This window comes from Lepisosteus oculatus, chromosome 19, assembly GCF_040954835.1.
Source record: "Lepisosteus oculatus isolate fLepOcu1 chromosome 19, fLepOcu1.hap2, whole genome shotgun sequence".
Classification (NCBI taxonomy): domain Eukaryota; kingdom Metazoa; phylum Chordata; class Actinopteri; order Semionotiformes; family Lepisosteidae; genus Lepisosteus; species Lepisosteus oculatus.
The window spans coordinates 7,649,309-7,667,801 of record NC_090714.1 but is presented as its reverse complement, the minus strand read 5'-3'; the positions used below and the strand labels follow the sequence as shown (position 1 = coordinate 7,667,801).

The 18,493-nt window shown below is 43.0% G+C and overlaps 1 protein-coding gene across 3 annotated transcripts in view; it reads right to left on the bottom strand.

The window, feature by feature from the left end:
- The window catches only part of usp31 (ubiquitin specific peptidase 31), a 51,957-nt gene extending 33,826 nt beyond the window's left edge, over positions 1–18,131 (bottom strand). For 2 of the 3 annotated variants that reach the window (XM_069180704.1, XM_069180703.1), the window contains exons 1-4: positions 16,518–18,131; positions 2,978–3,115; positions 558–649; positions 14–106 (exon numbers count right to left, since the gene is read on the bottom strand). In XM_069180704.1, the coding sequence (XP_069036805.1) occupies positions 14–106; positions 558–649; positions 2,978–3,115; positions 16,518–17,042 (848 nt within the window). In that variant the 5' untranslated portion in view covers positions 17,043–18,131. The remainder of the gene's footprint in view (positions 1–13; positions 107–557; positions 650–2,977; positions 3,116–16,517) is intronic. The other variant, XM_069180702.1, reaches the window with a different exon arrangement.
- Positions 18,132–18,493: the final 362 nt, after the last annotated feature.

Sequence of the window (18,493 nt, the reverse complement as noted above, 5' to 3'; positions counted from 1 at the left end):
AAGACTTACTCACCGAGTGTGAGGCAAGGGGATGGGCAGGGAGATGCAGAGGAAGGGGTCGAACGTGTTGCTCTGCTTCTGGCAATGAGGGCAGGTTAGCGAAGATCTGCATAAAAACAAATGAGTTCAAGCTCCCATACAGGGACTGAAACAACAAAAGGAAAACTACAATAAACTGCTTTGTCACCATGTTATAAATATATGTTTCACATTTATAATTATATAACTTCCAACAGCCAACAATTGTTCTGAAAATGAATTGATCCTTTGCACCTATAACATTGATCTGCCTATCATAGCAGATTTTACCGCAATCTACCACCCCAGTATCTGCTAGAAAATATATTTCTTTATTTTTCATTCTTTGTTTTAGTTTGGCTGGGGGGATTCGACAATCTTATAAAGGATTATTTCATGTTCCACGCTGACCAAGAGTGGCCACAAACATACTTGAACGCAGCACAAAGGGAGAAGATACATTAAGATACAAAAGTTCAATATAGAAAATGAAGTTGAGAGGGTGAAAATTCACAAGGTGAGCCAGTGAACCCTGGTACCTGTACTGGGCTTGAAACAGCTCCTGGATAAAAGAACCGGCCAGAGGCAGAGATGGGCCCTCAGGGGCGGCGTCGTCATCCTCTAACGGAGGCTGAAACAGCGGGGATAAACCACACTTACACATCACAGGACTCCAAGACAAACTGGGCTGATGGAAAGCCACACACCACTTCGTCAGAACTGCCTCACATTCCTTTCACCTTGTACTTCTGACCTCATCTCAAACTGCTGTCCTGCAGGCTCTGTTTAAAGTCAATAACTTAAAAAAATAACACACTTTTGCACTATATTAAACTCACAGGGGATCCAACGTTCGACTTTGGAAGCCTGTAGCTCTTTAGGTCCTGTGTTCCAGCAGTTTACTCCAAGAGGACATGATGCTAAATTAGGCACACTACTGACAAGGTTCTGCCTGAACTAGCTCTGCGTGCTCTGAATACCTTCAATGCAGCCCCTTGCAGTGCAAGCATGAGAACGTACAAATAAGAAAATTTCTATCTGCAGGACATACATTTGGTCATCATGTGTGATGTTCAAGTGGACCAGTGTCACCATCACACTCCACTCCTGCTGCCAGGCAGAGACATTTCCCACAGTAAACTATAAAGGCTGTTTTGCCAGTGAAAGTAAATCTAACAGTAAATCAGCAATCATTCAAGAGCAGGCCTTTCACATACAGTAGTCCGGCATTAATGTTCATAGCATTTACCAACTGGACAGCTGTTGCCAACATTATGTCATGGCACACTGTCCCCAGAACAAATGTGAAGACTAAAAATAATTAAAATAAAGCTTTATTTCCCCTTTCAGCTTAAAAGGGGAGTAGCAGTCCCAATTTCTCCGAATGGTTATTAAATTTCAGTAAGAAAATTTTACAAATTCAGAATTAAGCACAAAATCATGAACTTTGTGAAAGTACTGTAGCCTCACCATGTTGTCGCAAATTGGTAGTCTCACCACGGGTGAGAGCTAGAGTTCATGACAATTGTGACTTAAACCGGCCCTTCATTCTCAATAGTCATTGTAATGACTAATGTAACATGATGTACGAGTGAATAAGTACATGTTGCGCAGCAGACATTTCACCACAGAAATGTTCAAACGGAATCTGTATGCAGTTAACAAGTAGTATTTGTCAGCAAAGCAGTCGAGAGCAATATTTCTATTTGACTGAAAGAGATATACATTCGCAATTCTGCCTATTTACGATATAATAGGCCACTTCACCTCACCGGATGTTTTGTTGCCTCGTTCTGAATCGCAGAAAATAAAGGCACTATAGTGCTGAGCTGGAAATTTAATCTGTTTTGTGATGGTTTTGTGTGAGGTTCACACTTTACTGTGGACATTTTAATTTAATTGTGGTTTCAAATGATCTCATCGATCTTGATTTTTTCTCACCTCGAAATGTAAAAATAGCGCTGCAGTGCTAATAATAATAATAAAATTAATAATAATTCCTTACACTTATATAGCACTTTTCTGGACACTCCACTCAAAGCACTTTACAGATAATGGGGACTCCCCTCCACCGCTACCAATGTGCAGCCCCCCCAAATGATGTGACAATACGCTCACCACAAAGCAGCTATCAGTGGGGAGGAAAAGAGAATAATGAAGCCAATTCAGAGATGGGGATTATTAGGAGGCCATGACTGGTGAAGGACAATGGTCCTTTAAAATACTCTTTTAATTAAGAATCTGGGATTCTTAATGACCACAGAGAACAAGGACCCTCATCCTCATCCTTCTCATCCGAAGGACGGCGCCTTTTTACAATATAGTGTCCCCGGCACTATACTGGGGCATTAGGACCCACAGACCGCAGACAGAGCTCTTCCTGCAGGTCCCACTAACACCTCTTGAAGCAGAAACCTTAGCTTTCCCAGGAGGTCTCCCATCCAGGTACTGGCAAGGCTCACACCTGCTGAGCTTCAGTGGGCTGCCATGTGTCGAGATGCAGCACGATATAGCTGCTGGCATGTAAGAAGGGTATTTCTACTCCTTGTAAACATATTTGTCCTAAAATGTTACATTGAATTAAAAATCATTATGGTTCTGGATCCATAACTGAGGGGTTGTGGCTTTGAATCTGTGGGTACTGCTGTTGTGCCCCTTCAGCAAGGTACTTCAACCAAACAGCTTCAATAAAATACCCAGCCGTATAAATGGGTGCAAATATAAGTCATTTTGTATGAAAGTGTCAGCCAGTAAGTAAAAAAAAAAGTGATCTCTCTACCATTAAAGGTCAATTACATTTTTGAATTGTGCACAGAGGAGGGCTATGAAACTTAAAGTTGAATACTTTCGAGTTCATTTTTTTCCATCAGCCAGAATTCAACTCCAGGTCAATACGAGAACAGAGAAGCAACAGCAGGGCAGACACTGGTGGGATCAGCCCCCATCGGAGCAGGCTTACCTTGATGGAGGACCTGGTGCTGGGGTTTACGATGTTGTTCAGGTCTTCATGCACCCTGTCCAGCAGCCACAAGAGGAACTCCTGGGCATCGTGCTGAGCATTCCCCCTGTACTGCAGAGCATTCTTCGACACCACATTCTGCAACACAAACAACTCCTCTTACACCAGCAGCATGCGCGAGCAACGTCCGCTTATGGGATCTTAACTCCAATCAGGAAAACCCACTGTGATTGAGAGCTGTTTGGGATGAAATTAGGAAGGTTGAAACACAAAGAACTGAAATTATCCCTGTCCCGTGCTTTTATATGAAACATGCAGGACAAAAAAGAAGATTCCCCTAGCATACCACTCTGCTCTATGCATGTGATTTACAGGTGTTGACATGTAACTTAAGACCAGCTCTTGAACAATTCCAAACAATATTAAGTTACTGTGACAAACCAGCAGATGTACTATGTATAATATACTTCACATTGCATTTTTTACAGTGTTCTGCAGCTCTTAATATCTTAAATGGCCCAAACTGTTTTACAATCAGTCTTATTTTCCCATATCGTAGTGATACCTGCTTAACAAATCTACCACAGATGAAAGACAGTGGAGACAATAGTTAATGACAAAGATAGAAACAAATCTGTAAAGATTAAGGGTCCCATGTACCCATGATTGCAGAGCAAAGGAATCTCTACTTTAGAATGAGCAATTCCATTCCTGCAAATCATTTAATCAAGCATCTGAAAGCTTAGTTTGAATATGCACATCTTAAAAACTCATTATGCCTTTAAAACCATTTTTTCAGGAATTTAAATATTTCAGAAATGCATTTTTACCACAAAACCTGTAATTAAATGAGCCAATAGCAGAGCAGTGGCTCTGTGGCTCAGGATCTGCGCCTGTGGCTGGAAGGTTGCCGGTTCAAATCCTGCGGCTGACAGAGGAATCCTACTCCGTTGGGCCCCTGAGCAAGGCCCTTAACCCCAACTGCTCCAGGGGCACCATATAAATGACCCTGCGCTCTGACCCCAAGCTTCTCTCCCTGTCTGTGTGTCTGTGTCTCAAGGAGAAAAGTTGGGGTATGCGAAAAGACTAATTCCTAATGCAAGAAATTGTATAGAGCTAATAAAGAAACATTATCATTATCATCATTATCAATAACTCCAAATAAAAGCAGACTTACTTGACAGTATATACTACTAAAGCAGACACTGCATCCTGCAAACATCAGCAATTCTGTCCTTAAATACACAGGGAGAAAACTTAATCAAATGGAGCACCTTAAAAGTGGAACCAAACCTTATGAACCACTGATACTCCTCTGTCAAATAATCAAAACCAATAGCATACTCGGCAACATGGACACCGATTCTAATACTGTACATCAAAACAAGAAAATTGTGACCATAAGTCACTGTCAAGCTGAAAGACCTTCAGGAGAGTTACAAAATGCGATGGTCTGACGCTGCTGGGGTTGACACAGCTGTGCACAAGGAGTGGTGGCTCTGACCTGTTATGACGGGTCACCCAGAAACCGCAAAGCTTTGATAAAAAAGGTCCCAAAAAGTATCCAGCAACAATGCCAAGACTGGTTTGTTCACGTTTCAGCAGTTTCCAGATGTCAGAGCAAACAAACATAGAAACTGGATTTGCATCGCAGCCTTTAGCATTTTCAAGCCCCTGTCTAACATAAGATCTGTGCTAGAAAGCATAGCTTACCTTGCACTGAACCTATTAACGTGTTTGATTAAGCACATCTAAAGGTGAACACCTTGCAATGTAATATATAGAGTACATACACAGGCAGCCTTATTGCCTTATCTAGCTGTAGGGAAAAGAATAAAACAAAACTGTGCACAAACACATGCTGGCTAACCACCAGGGACAGTTACAGCCCGGCGCCCTGCAGCTGGTGAACGGTCACAAGCAGAAGCAGCTCTTTTACTGAGAAACACTGGGGTGTGAATTCCCTGCAGAAGGGTCATGATTGACACTAATCCTTTAATCCACAGAATGCCAACACAAGGTTCTTTGAAGATAATGAAGGGAAAAGGGTGTCTGACAAGGAAAAGAAACAGCACTTAGGATGGGTGTGTTTCTTAAAAGGGCCATCCATCTGAAGATAAGGAAACTAATGATTTGCAATAATATATATTATTCTACGTTTGAGATGTTTAAATGGTTTTTCTTCTCTAGCACTAAGGTGAAGATCTTGAAGATCGATACAAAGAAAAGTAACTATAATTGCACATAATTTGCATGCTGGAAACCCATAAGGATTTATACACTCTTATCTGTTTACTGTTACCTGAAGACACTATACAGATCTTAAAAAGTGTGTTTTACTTAGCCTCTTTTGGCTGTCAAAGAATTAGCTGCACGGTTAATTTTATTTTGCACAATTAAAACCGATATATCAAACACAGATGGTTCCTGACTTTCCTTCCTTGAGGCTTTGATTATTCACACATCAAAGAAAATGGTTTTTACAAAGGTCTGGCCATTTATTAATTAGGCTAATAATTTTAAGACTTGATTGTGGCTGGAACAACCATCAATATCACACCTTGAAGCACATACTCTTCTTTTCCTTAAACTGGTAAGAGGGGAGCGGTGGCACTGTGGCTAAGGATCTGCGCCAGTGGCTGGAAGGTTGCCGGTTCAAATCCCACGGCTGGCAGAGGAATCCTACTCCGTTGGGCCCCTGAGCAAGGCCCTTAACCCCAACTGCTGGCCCCTTAACCCCACTTGCTCCAGGGGTGCTGTATAAATGGCTGACCCTGCACTCTGACCCCAAGCTTCTCTCTCCCTGTCTGTGTGTCTCATGGAGACCAAGCTGGGGTATGTGACAAATTCAAATCCCTAATGCAAGAAATTGCATATGGCTAATAAAGTGATCTTATCAGACCAAAATCCAGAACCAGCAGAAAAACTCAGTTTCAAAAATAGATCATTTCAATTCATCCTATATCAAACAAGCAAAAGGGAGAATGAACATTCAAATGTCTTTTGAAAAAGACACACAATTTCCACCAGTTTGTCTCAAACCTTAACCACATCAGTGCTACTGGAAATCCCAACAGCAAAAACATATCCAGCGGCTGTATACTGAAAAATATAATGCTTGCATTTTGAATGCATTACAAAGAACCTTGCATTTGTTAGTTAAAAAAATATAATTGCACCCTTGTAAGACTATGTACACTAGAGTCAGAACCGTCAAAGGACAGAGAGAGAACAGAGGTTACTTTTGTATGACGCTGGTCTTTATTTTTCTCCCAACAGTATTTTATAACATTAAGCACCAAAGTTAGTTGGTGAACGGAAAGAGACAGAACAGAAACAGAAAAAACAACACACATTTCATTTTTTCAAATGAAAAGAAAGTCGTAGCACATGAAGAACAACAAAATAATTTCAAGGCTTCTCCAATATGTCCAATCTGGATTAAAATTGAAGGCTAATGGAACAAAGACAAAAAGCCACCATGACCAGCAGCTATATCATCCTGGAACTCACAAATGCCAACCCGCTGAAGCTAAACAGGTTTAAGCCAGGCCAGTACCTGGATGGGATACATCCTGGAAAAATCTGAGGTTGCTGCTGGAAGGGGTGTTAATGTGGGTCCTAATGCCCCAGTATATTGACGGGGACACTACAATGTAAAGAGGTGCCGTCCTTCAGATGAGACGTAAAACTGAGGTCCTGACTCTCTGTGTTACCCTGGCATCCTGGCCAAATTTCCCATTGCCTTTACCAATCATGGCCTTCGTATAATCCCCATCTATGAACTGGCTTCATCGCTGTGTTCTCCTCCCCACTGATAGCTGGTGTGTGGTAAATGTACTGGCTCACTATGGCATTATCCAGGTGGGGCTGCAAACTGGTGGTGGTGGTGGAGGGGAGTCCCCATTACCTGTGAAGCACTTTTAGTGGGGTGTCCAAAAAAGTTTGCTATATAAGTGGAAGGAATTTTATTATTATTATTATTATTATTATTATTATTATTATTATTATTATTATGGCTACGCTACATAAACTGTTCAGGCTGCAAAAATAACCAGTCTAGACAAGCAAAGGGAAACTGAGTGAGAGCTATCCATCTATTAGAACAGCTAAATTCACTGCAAAAAAGAAGCACTTCAGTGCCATTGACAAAATCTTTGTAGTTACACAGTAAGGTCATTGGTTATTGCTATTTTGTGATTTGGCAATGTTTTGCTTTTGAAAAAATATATTTTTACTGTAACAATGGGAAATAATTAGTTTGTGGTCTTTGATTATAGTGCATATTTTTATTCTACATCATCAGGATAACAGTCTTCTAAAAAATGAGTTGCCAAACAGGAATTTGAAATGCACTAGACAGAAGACTTCATCTTGTTTCTTATGATATATTTTGTGGTGCTGTGTTATGATTTTGCTGCTAAGTTTTGATGAAAACTACTGGTAGGGCTTGACATTTTTTATTTCTGAAGCCAGCGAAAGGTCACATTTTTTCATCTAGCAAAAAAGTTTCACCACTGTAAAAACAAATTTGATGATTGCACTTAGAAGATATAAGATGTCACTTGCGTGTGCAATACATCGTGAAACATTTTTAAAATTTTGTTAATGAAAGTGTAAAGTGTAAGGCATTGTATAATTCACTGCTTGTCACGCCCGTGTCCACGATGAACGGAAAAGGTCAAATCAGTTTATTACCGGCTTCACTGGAAAGATAATAGTTCCACATAGCTCAGGAGCTGCTAGGTTAAAGAGACCAGAAATCATGCAGGCAAACTGGCCCCCCCAACACCAAGTACAAGGATGTCTAATCTAAGAGAATGAAGGTAACAGAATTCAGCTACCAACTTCCTGACAAACCCAAAGGAGATTCTGCATTCTCCCCTCAGTTCTACACCTTCAGACAACACCACCACAATACAGGAAGTAGGAACATGGCCAAACTTGCACTGGCGAGCGTATAATCTATATTAAAAAAGACAGTTCCAACTCTGGCTGGCACCCAGGGCAGTAAAGAGCACAAAATTAAAGCAAGAGCAAAGTGTAGTAGCAGGCTTGCACTCTTACGACAGGTCCCACAGGAATGAAAGCTGAGAAATGGCACTGGGTCAGGAGGAGTATCCTCAACACAGAGGCAGTTAAAAATTAGTCCTTTTTTATTTTGTTAGCTTGTCTGACATTTGGCTCGCACTGTGAGCCCAATACCAGGTCATCGATACATCAAGCTCATTTTCTTACATTAAGGAAAGAAGAATATTCATTTTCTGCCTTATGTTTTTAACAACAGCCTGTGTATCTCACAGCCAGAAATGGATCTTTTTTAGATTTTTGGATTGGACATCTCATTTACTAACCTCGGACTTGGAAGACCACTAGAAAGCAAGCTGAGCTCTTTTTTGACACAGCAGAAATCAGATTTCAATAAGCACGCCCCTAAGGCTTAAGTATGTGATGGGGCAGCAACAGAATTAAGTTTCTTAGTACTTTCGGTATGAAGATAACAAGCAAAATAAAATGAAAGATGGCTCAGAGACAAGACAGTTACCAAAACTGTGGAAAAGGGACAGCTCTGTCTGTGCACAGCTGAATAGCATAGTCCAATCCAGTGCTCAAAAAAGAAAAACACAGAGAAACAGGCAGTACCATCAACCATGCAGTTGTGAGGCACCGCAAACTTTAGCCTTAATACACAACTAACTGAATAACCCTAATATACAGAGAGATTGAAGAGTTAACAGAAGTATTTATTAAGTTGGATCTTCAAGGAAAAACATTCAGAGAATCATTCCATCCATTTTAGAATTTATTTCCCCAAACCTGAAGATGATTAGTATGTTTAATTAACTTGTTTTTATATATATTTATATTATCCATTCTTTCAAAATTACTTGGAATACCTCAAAGAGCCCATGACGTAAATCTGGTGGTTAAAAAAAGATTTTTGGCGATGTTTTCATGCAGTAGCCAGTTCCTGTCCCTCACACTAGTTTTCCACTTGGGAAGAAGCAGATTTTCAACCAATGGGCCAGGCACATGGGAGGAAAAAGCCAGGAATGGAATAAAAAGGACAAGAGATAAAAATGGTTTCCTGCCAGAAATCTCAGTGATATTCAGAATCTACTACAGAATTACACTAAACCATACAATTCATGCTTTAGTACTTTTTTTACTAAAGAGAAGAGTCTTTTGAGGGGGAAAAAGCAATCAGTCCACTTTATACTTCGAATCACTATGAGGGATTGACTACAGTTTTGATTGATTTTCAAAGGATTAAAAACACACAGCTTAATTCCTGCTCTCATCTGATAACATGCTTTATCAGCTTTGGAAAATGAGAATATGATGCCCCATTGTACTACCCAGGCATGTCAGGAAGAAAGCTATAACACTAAACGCCTATGTCAGCAGTTCTTCATATATCACACTGCCTTGTTCTGACAGATATGATGTAAAAGTTAAGTATTAGTTAGTTTCATCCCCATGATGATGCAAGTACAATGATACGATGATGATAAAATTAGAGGCTAATGTGATATGAAGGTTTGCAATTTTCAATAGAGGGGGAGCTGCTAAGCCTATTAGCAAAGCTTTCCAAAAAATACAGGTGCATTAATAAATATTATAAAAGAGCAAAATAATATTTTAAATAGAGCTGTGAATTACAATCTACCATTGCTAGCAGATGACCACTGTATGATAAACATACTAAACTACAAGAAACAATGAAACAGAAAACTGCTTGTTTATAGACACAGCAACTCAAACAAGGGATTTATTCACAATCACAGGCAGGGTCATGAGTCAAACCGGAAGACAGCAGAGAATATCCATGCATGAGACTTAGGCTTAGGATTTTTACATTTGAAAAGACACCAAAAAACAAATTCTTCAATACAGATCCAAGGATGCATTATACTAGATCATTGTGGAATCTCTGAATTTAACTGCTCCTCAACCTCTTCCACTCACTAAAACAAAGTCTGAAAACTCCTTGTGACACAGCCCACTACTATGGTCTGTCCTAACACGCAATACAGGTATTTGGGATTAAATATTTACAATAGTCATTGCAAACTTCACTGTAAATTTAATTGTATCCCTTTAGTTAGAAAGACAAACTCAACTGGTTTTCTCTTGCATCAACACACATCCTGCACTTATGCTGAAATTCCCAACCTGGAAACCAAAACATCTCCTAAAGGAATTTGGAAAAGCCTGAGTGTGCAACTTTACACCTGCAGCCAGCCTCCACCCCAACCCTGCTGATGGCTTCCACTCATGTGAGGGGCCACGTGTTCCAGCGAGCCTCCCCTGCGGAAGTGCCTGGCATTGTGCCATCTCTTCGCTCTCCCTTGGGCCATTCATCCAGCAACCAAATCACCCTGCAACTCAGAGCTGGCAGCCCACTGAAGCTCAGCAGGTGTGAGCCTGGTCAGTACCTGGATGGGAGACGTCCTGGGAAAAACTAAGGCTGCTGCTGGAAGAGGTGTTAGTGGGACCAGCAGGGGGCGTTCACCCTGTGGTCCATATGGGTCCTAATGCCCCAGTATTGTGGGGACACTATACTATAAAAATGTGCCGTCCTTCAGATGAGACGTAAAACCGTGGTCCTGATGCTCTGTGATGATTAAAAATTCCAGGGTGCTTCTTGAAGAGAGTAGGGGTGTAACCCCAGCATCCTGGCCAAACTGCCCATTGGCCTTTACCAATAATGCCCTCCTTATTATCCCCATCCATTAACTGGCTTCATCACTCCCCACTGATATCATCATCATCATCCAGGCTGCTCTGTCCCTGTGAGCAGGGCAGGAGGGGGGCAGGGAGGCACTTAGTCCTGCAAAGCACAAACCAGCTGACTCAGGCAGGGAGGTAGAGAAAGAGGCAGAGAGGGAAAGTGGGACATTGACCAGGGGAAGAGAGAACACAGAGACCATTCTAGGCCTGGCATTTTACTCAGATTTCTGCTTTTCTGATTACACAGGCCTGGAGGCAAACAGTTACAACTGCAAGGTAGTATTTGGCAGCGTATAGCTGAGATTAATCTACTTTGGGCGCAAGTGAGTGAACTGTATACATCAGCTGCTCTGACCGGAGAAATCCTACAGAATTTTTGCATCCAGATATATGCACACCTATGATAAATTCCATATACAAAATATGTGTTCATTCCAACAAAAAGTGTAAGACATATGTCTTGGGTGTTCAGCAAAGCTACAATGTTGCTATTTCCTCTGAAAGTAATTAGATTTCATGCATAAGGCCTTTGATTTGGCAGACAAATTACAACTATTTTTATCACCTTACATGACAGTTCAAAGACAATTCCAGCTCAATGTGATCTAAAGCAAATCTGCCTCCTTTCTGTGTTTGTATAATAACACTCCTTACTCCTTCAGCATAGGTCAGCCAAAGGTCAAGTTTCAGAAGTAGCATGCAACTGCACACAGCACAGCCTCCACTGGTTATTTCTGAGAACTGGATTAAGAAGCAGAAGGCACCAAGGATAGATATTTGTGTGTAAAATATTAACACTCCTAATTATTCCTTCTGTCTGTAACAGCTCAACACAGATCTTTCTCTAGAAACTGAAATACCTTATAGGCCAGCACTCTGAATGAAATGATAAAAATGTTGGCAGTCTTGATGGTGTTTATTTCCCAAACATATTGGCTTGACAGTTTTAAAGACCAGAACTACAGCACACAAGGAAGCAATATGTTAAAGAAGTCAGAGTGCGATTAATGGGGGTGTGAATTGCAGACACAGTCTGTCTTCTCCCAGAAATTCAGGCTAGAAAAATCTACTGTTTATTTTCAAAACCAGGGAAAGTTGTTGTGAGTTTGCTCCTAACTTACGCCATTAAAAGGAGCTGCACCAAACTCTAAAAGAAGCCCGCACAAGGAGACACAGGAGTTCTCTGTGTCAGTTCAAACTCAACTGGCATAGAATGAGATGAACTTTCAGTGAACCCAGTCGGCAAATGAAAATTGGAACTTACCAAAAATTAAAACAAAAAAATAGGTTTCTTAAAATCCAAACTCAGAAGAACATACTGACATTTTAGCATAAGGCAAGTGATTTTTCTAAATATCAGTGTGGAAGTGTAGAAAAAAACAACTTTTCAGAAGTAACACGATCCACAGCACAACGTATTGCTCAGCTGCACAAAAGATCTGAAGTAAGTCAACGCTATGTGATATGATCTGGCACTAAACCGTGCAGCGCAGTTGTTTGTTCACTCAACAACCAGCAAGATCTGCAAAACCGTGTAAAAGAAAATCCTGCATGAAGAGTGACGCAGCCCGGAATCTGGCGACCAGCAGGTTCCTGTCCTGAGGAAAAGAGCTCAAAGTCAGACAGCCCAAACGTTTGAAAGGAAACTCCTGATTTGCACATTATTTACTGTTCTGGAATCATGACAGTGGAAACCATGTGCCAGACAAACACAGTAAAAACAGCTGTGAAAAGCCCAAGGGTCTTTGCAGCCTACTCAGGACACTGAAAACATGCTCCACAGCTGGCATCAGTGGGCAACAGTTCCACCCACTGCTACTGCTATTCAAGGCAAAGAGAACATACATTATCAGGGTTTGCCAGAATCGGGCCTCATGCATAAACAGAATAATTTGTGAGAAACCCATCTTTCTCTACAAAGTGTATTCTCATGAAAATATTTTTTCTCCATTTTCTTAAACCAGATATTTTCATTCTACAATATTCATATCAGAAAATGAGTAACAGAAGCAATGGGGACCGCCAAGCCTGGTGGCCCATCAAGTCAGAGCTTATCCTCATCTCTCTAGCCTTAGGTGTAGTGAGAGCAGACGGGAGAGCATCCTCCTGCAGGGGAGGACAATTCATCACAGCAGTAGAGTTGGGAGGACTGCAGCAACTGGGACTAGGAACCTAATTTGAGACTACCACAGTACACACCAGGGGACTGATTGATCCTATGCCTACCCAATCAGTCCAAAGCAATTAGAGATTTTTTTTCCTTGTTGGCGTTACATTTGCTTTCGAATGTTACGGGATTTGATTTTTTTTTAATGGTATGTCATTTGCTATTGGCTTGCTGTATCTTTTGTGACCAATAAAAAAAAAATGTAATTGCAGTGGGGCGGTGAACGCGTAGCCCAATTGGCTATCGTCGGTGTCAGACGCTCTTAGAGCTCAGATCGTCTGAACAGCTTGTCTATACTATCATTTGAACGGGAACGTGCCGACTCTCCAGACAGCGACGAGATTATCGCAATATTCAATTCCAAGTCCCGACACCTATGTCTGGTCTAGGCGGCCAAAATCGCACAACAAAAGTAGGCACTGGAACAAGTAATAGGTTTATTCCACGCTGAAAAGAGAAGAAAGAGTCCCTGTCTGAGGCGGGACAGGCATCAGGTGTGTCAACCTGACACACCTGAAGAAGGCTCCAAGTCCCAAATGTTGTGTTTTCTTTCTTCCCTTTTCAGCATGGAATTAACCTATTGCTTGTTCCTTTGCAGCTTACGTATGCTGACACAACTACCCACCTGAAAAAGGAGGCTCTGATTGTTTTGTTTCTGTGTTTCCACCATGGCACAGCAGCATTTGGCAGCCTACGTAATTGTTGCTTAACCTGTGTGAGTGAGTGTGTGAGTGTGTGAGAGAGAAAGAGAGGGAGAGAGTCAGTATGTATATATTGTGGCACCTTTGCTTGCCACTGCGACCGAAGAGCGTTCGGCTACGGTGCGTGGTGAAGGGCAGGACGGGAGCCACTGGCTAGTGCTGCTGACCATCCGGAAGAGGTGTACACCGTCTAAAGGTTGCCCAGATCCCTGTAAATCGTTACCCCTGGTTTTTCACCCCCTTTTATACCTGTACACACTTACCACCCTATATCTACATACCTGTACCCCAAATGACCCTAGTGTGTTGTACCCTGCTTTGTCTGTTGTTGTTGCTGCGCCTGGCGCACGTACAACTAATAAGGCACCAAGTTCTTAAATAAAACAGTTTAAGTTCCTGATTCCATTCTCGCCGACCCCGTCGTACTACAATATATATAAGGTTCTGCTAATTTTGCCGTTTTGATTATACCGCATGAGGATTGGATTGTAAATAGTTGGAGGGTTGTCCCTGTGTTGGCAGGACAGTCAGTTACAGCTCAGATCACCTATGTTTGCACAGGCTCACCCAAAAATCAATTCCTGGCTACACCCCTGGTGCCCACAGCCTTTCACTGGAGAGTCCAGCATCCTGACCGCTACTCTACACTGATTGCCACAGACAAAGAGACAGGAACTGCTTCAAGCCAGCACAACTAATAATTAATGACTTGGCATTCCTCTCATATTCTAGCAATGAATTTGAATCAACCTGCGTCTTCACAGGCTGCTTCTTATACAGATATAAGCTTTCCAAGAACCCCTCTACAGCAAGCGTGCTCTTCCAAAACAAGTAAAAGTGAATGAAATGCACCGTGCGCCAACAGAAAAAAAAAGACCATCGACTTCAATTGATTTCGTAAAGGAGTCAGAGGAAAGAATCTAAAACATTTTGGCCAAAATCAAAAAGCTGGACGCTGTCCCAGAAAAGTCCGGATGTTCATTAGATCACACTCCACAATGCTTAAGATCAAAGAAAGGTCAGTTTTATTTTCTCGCTCATCTTTTCTGCTTTTTTTCTTCAGCACAACACACCAGAGCACAATGACCAAACAAAAGAAATCAGGTAATACTCCCCAGCTGTTGCTCACGTCCTGGTTTTGTTGGGGTTTTTTTGTAACGGGCGGAAGGTGTGTTGCCGACTGTGCGCAGAGGTGGTGAAGGCAGAGAAGCAGCGCAGAGCAACAGGTGGCTCCGAGCTGGCGGCAGCCATGTGCACAGACACAGCAATGAGCAAAGAGGCAGGCGGGACAGTCTGAGACAACCTAAAGACCGGCCCGATGGATTGCAAAACGGTAATTTAATCCCACCCTACAATTAAGGCCCACATGACATGGCCAGGACTACTACCAGACGCCGCAGTCTTGAATATCTTTGTGTTCCAGCAATCTCGCAGCCTTCTCTGTCATTGTATAGCTGATCATCGCCCACAAACAGCAAAAAGACAAATGCCTTCCAGTGCTGTCAAATCTTCAGGCAGAAGAGCAAAACACCCAGCACTGGCAGAAGACAAGATGCTTTTGCAGTAACACAACCCGGTGCTTGCTGTGCTGAATAGTGCAAACTCCTCAAATTTTAATTGGCCTACTGGCTGAATCTTCAATTGGTTGCTGGTAGGAAATTCCAACCATGTGAGACCTCTAACTGCACTGACAATCTCAAAGGACTGCAGGGAAACCAAAAATATTTGTCACAAAGCAGTTCAAGTCAATCATGGTTTGAAGATCTCTGTCCGAGCCAATAAAACAAAACAGCAATGTGTTGAATTTTAACTGCACGTTTACTTGGATATATAAATAACTAAATAAGCTAAAGTACCCACCAGCTGGTGTTGGCTTCTACACTAGAACCTAGGAATGATGCCCGCTGAGGGATAAATCCATTTTCCCGGGACAGTCTGAGATCTCAAACCCCTCCCAGCATTCTGAACACTAAAAAGCCAAAAGATACTTGTAAACTGCTTATCAATGCAAACCTACAGTAAATAAGAAGATTCTCAGATACATGGATACAACTATCCAGGGTGACCAATGTGGAGTCATATTTAGCCTTTGAACTCCTGGTAGCAAACTTCTTTGGTGCTCATCTTCTTCAACTTCAGATCAGAAGTTTAAAAAGCATTTTGGCAAAACGGTTCAGCCTTGGAGAAGCACTGCAGTCAGTCAAACTCCTCAATGTGAAGATTAAAAATTGGAATAAAGAAAGTCCATTAAATTAGGATAGGTTACAACATCCTAATTTCCTCTTGCACATGATTCATCAAAGTTGTCAGACACAGATGCATCACGTTAATAAGGTATCCGACGTCCATCAGACATCCCAAACGAATGTGGGCTGCTACAGAAGGCGGCATGAGTTAGCTGTACTGCACAGTTTTGAGTGAATCTGAAAGTTATGTATACTAAGATCTCAGATTCTAAATGCACTTTGATATTTTCTTAACATTAAAATGTAAGACTTGATCCAAGAGGATATTCACATTGGTATGGAATGTCCCTCTAGTGCCATATTGCTCCAGAGCTCTGCCTATCTTTTCAAGAGCGTTTCATTTCCCAACCCAAAACAGTGAGAGACCCCGAAAACAAGATCCAGGACGCTCCAATACAATTTTACACCCTTTAGAGTGAGGACAGAACATACAACCCCAACGGCGGCCAGGACGAGACACTGCGAGCCCGCATGTGAAGCTCAGCCGGTCTGTAACAAGCCGGGCCTCCGCAGTATCCACCTGTGTAACCCCCGACTCATCAAGGACAGCCCGGGCCACACACCTCGTGTTTCTCCCCTCTCTGCAATTACGGCAAACGCGAAACACGTGCCAAAACAAATGAAAAGGAGCGAGATTTGGGGGGGAGAGAATGTAGCAAGTCGGTTGGGAGGAGGCGGCAGTGTTCGCTTACCTTAAAGTCCCGGCTATGCTGCGGGGTGTACTCGAAGGTCCACAGCGCCCTGACCAGTCCGGACAGCTGCTCCGTGACCTCCCCTCTCTCCTGAGGGCCCTTTTTCTGGAGCAGGACGCTGTTGGCCTTCGGCTGGTCGTCGGCGTCCTCGTCCCCACGGTACTGCTCCAGAGCCAGGTACTCCGCGAACAGCTCCGTGTTGCTCAGGCACTGCAGCACGGCGTTCATGAAGCAGGTGTTCCCGTGGTTTTTCAGCCCCGCCACCCCGGGGACCCTGTCTCCGATAAGGAACCCGCCGCAGTCGCTCTCGTCCGACTGGGTGGAGCTCTTGCCCCCCGACTTAAAGGTCGCGAAGCCCCCGTCGTCTTTCTCGTCCTCCACCGGGTGCTCATCGGTGCCGAAGTGGGACAGGGTGGACAGGGTCTTGAGGACCCTGCTCATGAAACTCCCCACGGACCGCACCGAGCCCCGGCGGAACAGCTTCTTGCTGAAGGATTTCTTCTCTTTTGTCGCCGCTTTAGACATCGTACCGCGTCTCTAAGGGCATGCCCGTGTATCTATCCTTTTTTTTTAAAAAAAAAAAGAAGAAACAGGTTCGGTAAGGCTCACTGAAACTGGCTGGGGAGACTTTCAGAGTGCCATTGCGTCCGATTTGAGCTCATCCACGCTGATGGCAATGGGAACTCCACGAACTTATATTATCGATCACGAGAGCTGTTATTATGGCCATTTTTAAATGCCCTGAGCTTGTGCCAGGTCGGAATAAATATTCCCTTTTCAGTTTGCACTCATGTCTACGCCAGTTAAGAAGAGTTTAAGGTCCCATTCACTTCACCTTTACTTTAGCACTACAGTAGGCAGCGTCAATCCTCTTCTGGACGCCACTGTTTCTAGATCCTAAGATAACAATATGTACAAATACAACCCCACTGTAATTACCTCAGTTAAAAGCTAATGCCGTCCCCTCCTTTTACCGAATGTCATTTATATTCTTCGGTGCCATCTTCGGTTTGTTCATTCCAGTTGACTCAAAAAAGGACTTAAAATTGAATCACAAATCGCCGACCCATGACGGAAAACCATGCTGAAAACCAAAAAAATGCAAACCCGGTGGGGGGGGGGATCGAACTTCGTCCCCACACTGCTTTCCCGATCTTCACACGGCTCATGTATAATTAAATAAACCGCAGCTCCACCCCACCGAATACATTCCCGGCGATTTCAGGTTGCAGGCAAGGAATTCCCCCTTTCGCAGTGAAATGAAGCAACTTTTGCTAGCTGCTACTTTGCCGTTTTCCCAGAGAGTAATTGCTTCCAATGTCTCCCAGCGCCGGCGCTCTGCACTCTAGCCTCTGCCTGCAGGAAAGCCCCCCGAAAGCCCACAGGAGACGCAGAAGTGCCCCTTCCCCCGAAAAAAACTCCGTCTGCAATCCGGGCATCGGAAGATCATGTTTCCTGAGGCTTCGGCCGCTTCTTTTTCCAAGCTTTCGTCGTCTCAGACCAGGAATCTGCCGAACAGATCCAGCTCCATTGCAACGAAGGCCGCTGCTCCCTTCTCCATCAGCAGAAATCACAGACACTGCAGGGCGGTGGTGACGGCTGACGTCACGGCCAAACAAAAAGGGTGTCCACGGCGCGCAGGTAGCGGCTGATCATGCCTGCGAGGAGCGGGGTGGGCTGGCACAATGCGGTGCAGATCTAAATATAACCTTTATTAATCCATTTCTCTTTCAGCGACGAGAAAGCCCACTGCCGTGCCTTAAAACAGACGTTGTCTGTTACAGGAACTTATAAAAATAAAGTCTGGTTGTTGTATAATAAATTGTTGGTGTTCAGAAGTCGGGGTGCTAATATGGTTTTCGCCTTTAGCGTGCCAAGGGCTTACAAACCGCACACACGGCAGATATTTCTAGTGCGATTTAGTGTTCTTTCTTTTTTTGCGGAGGCACACTGGATAAAATGCACATTTTAAGTGA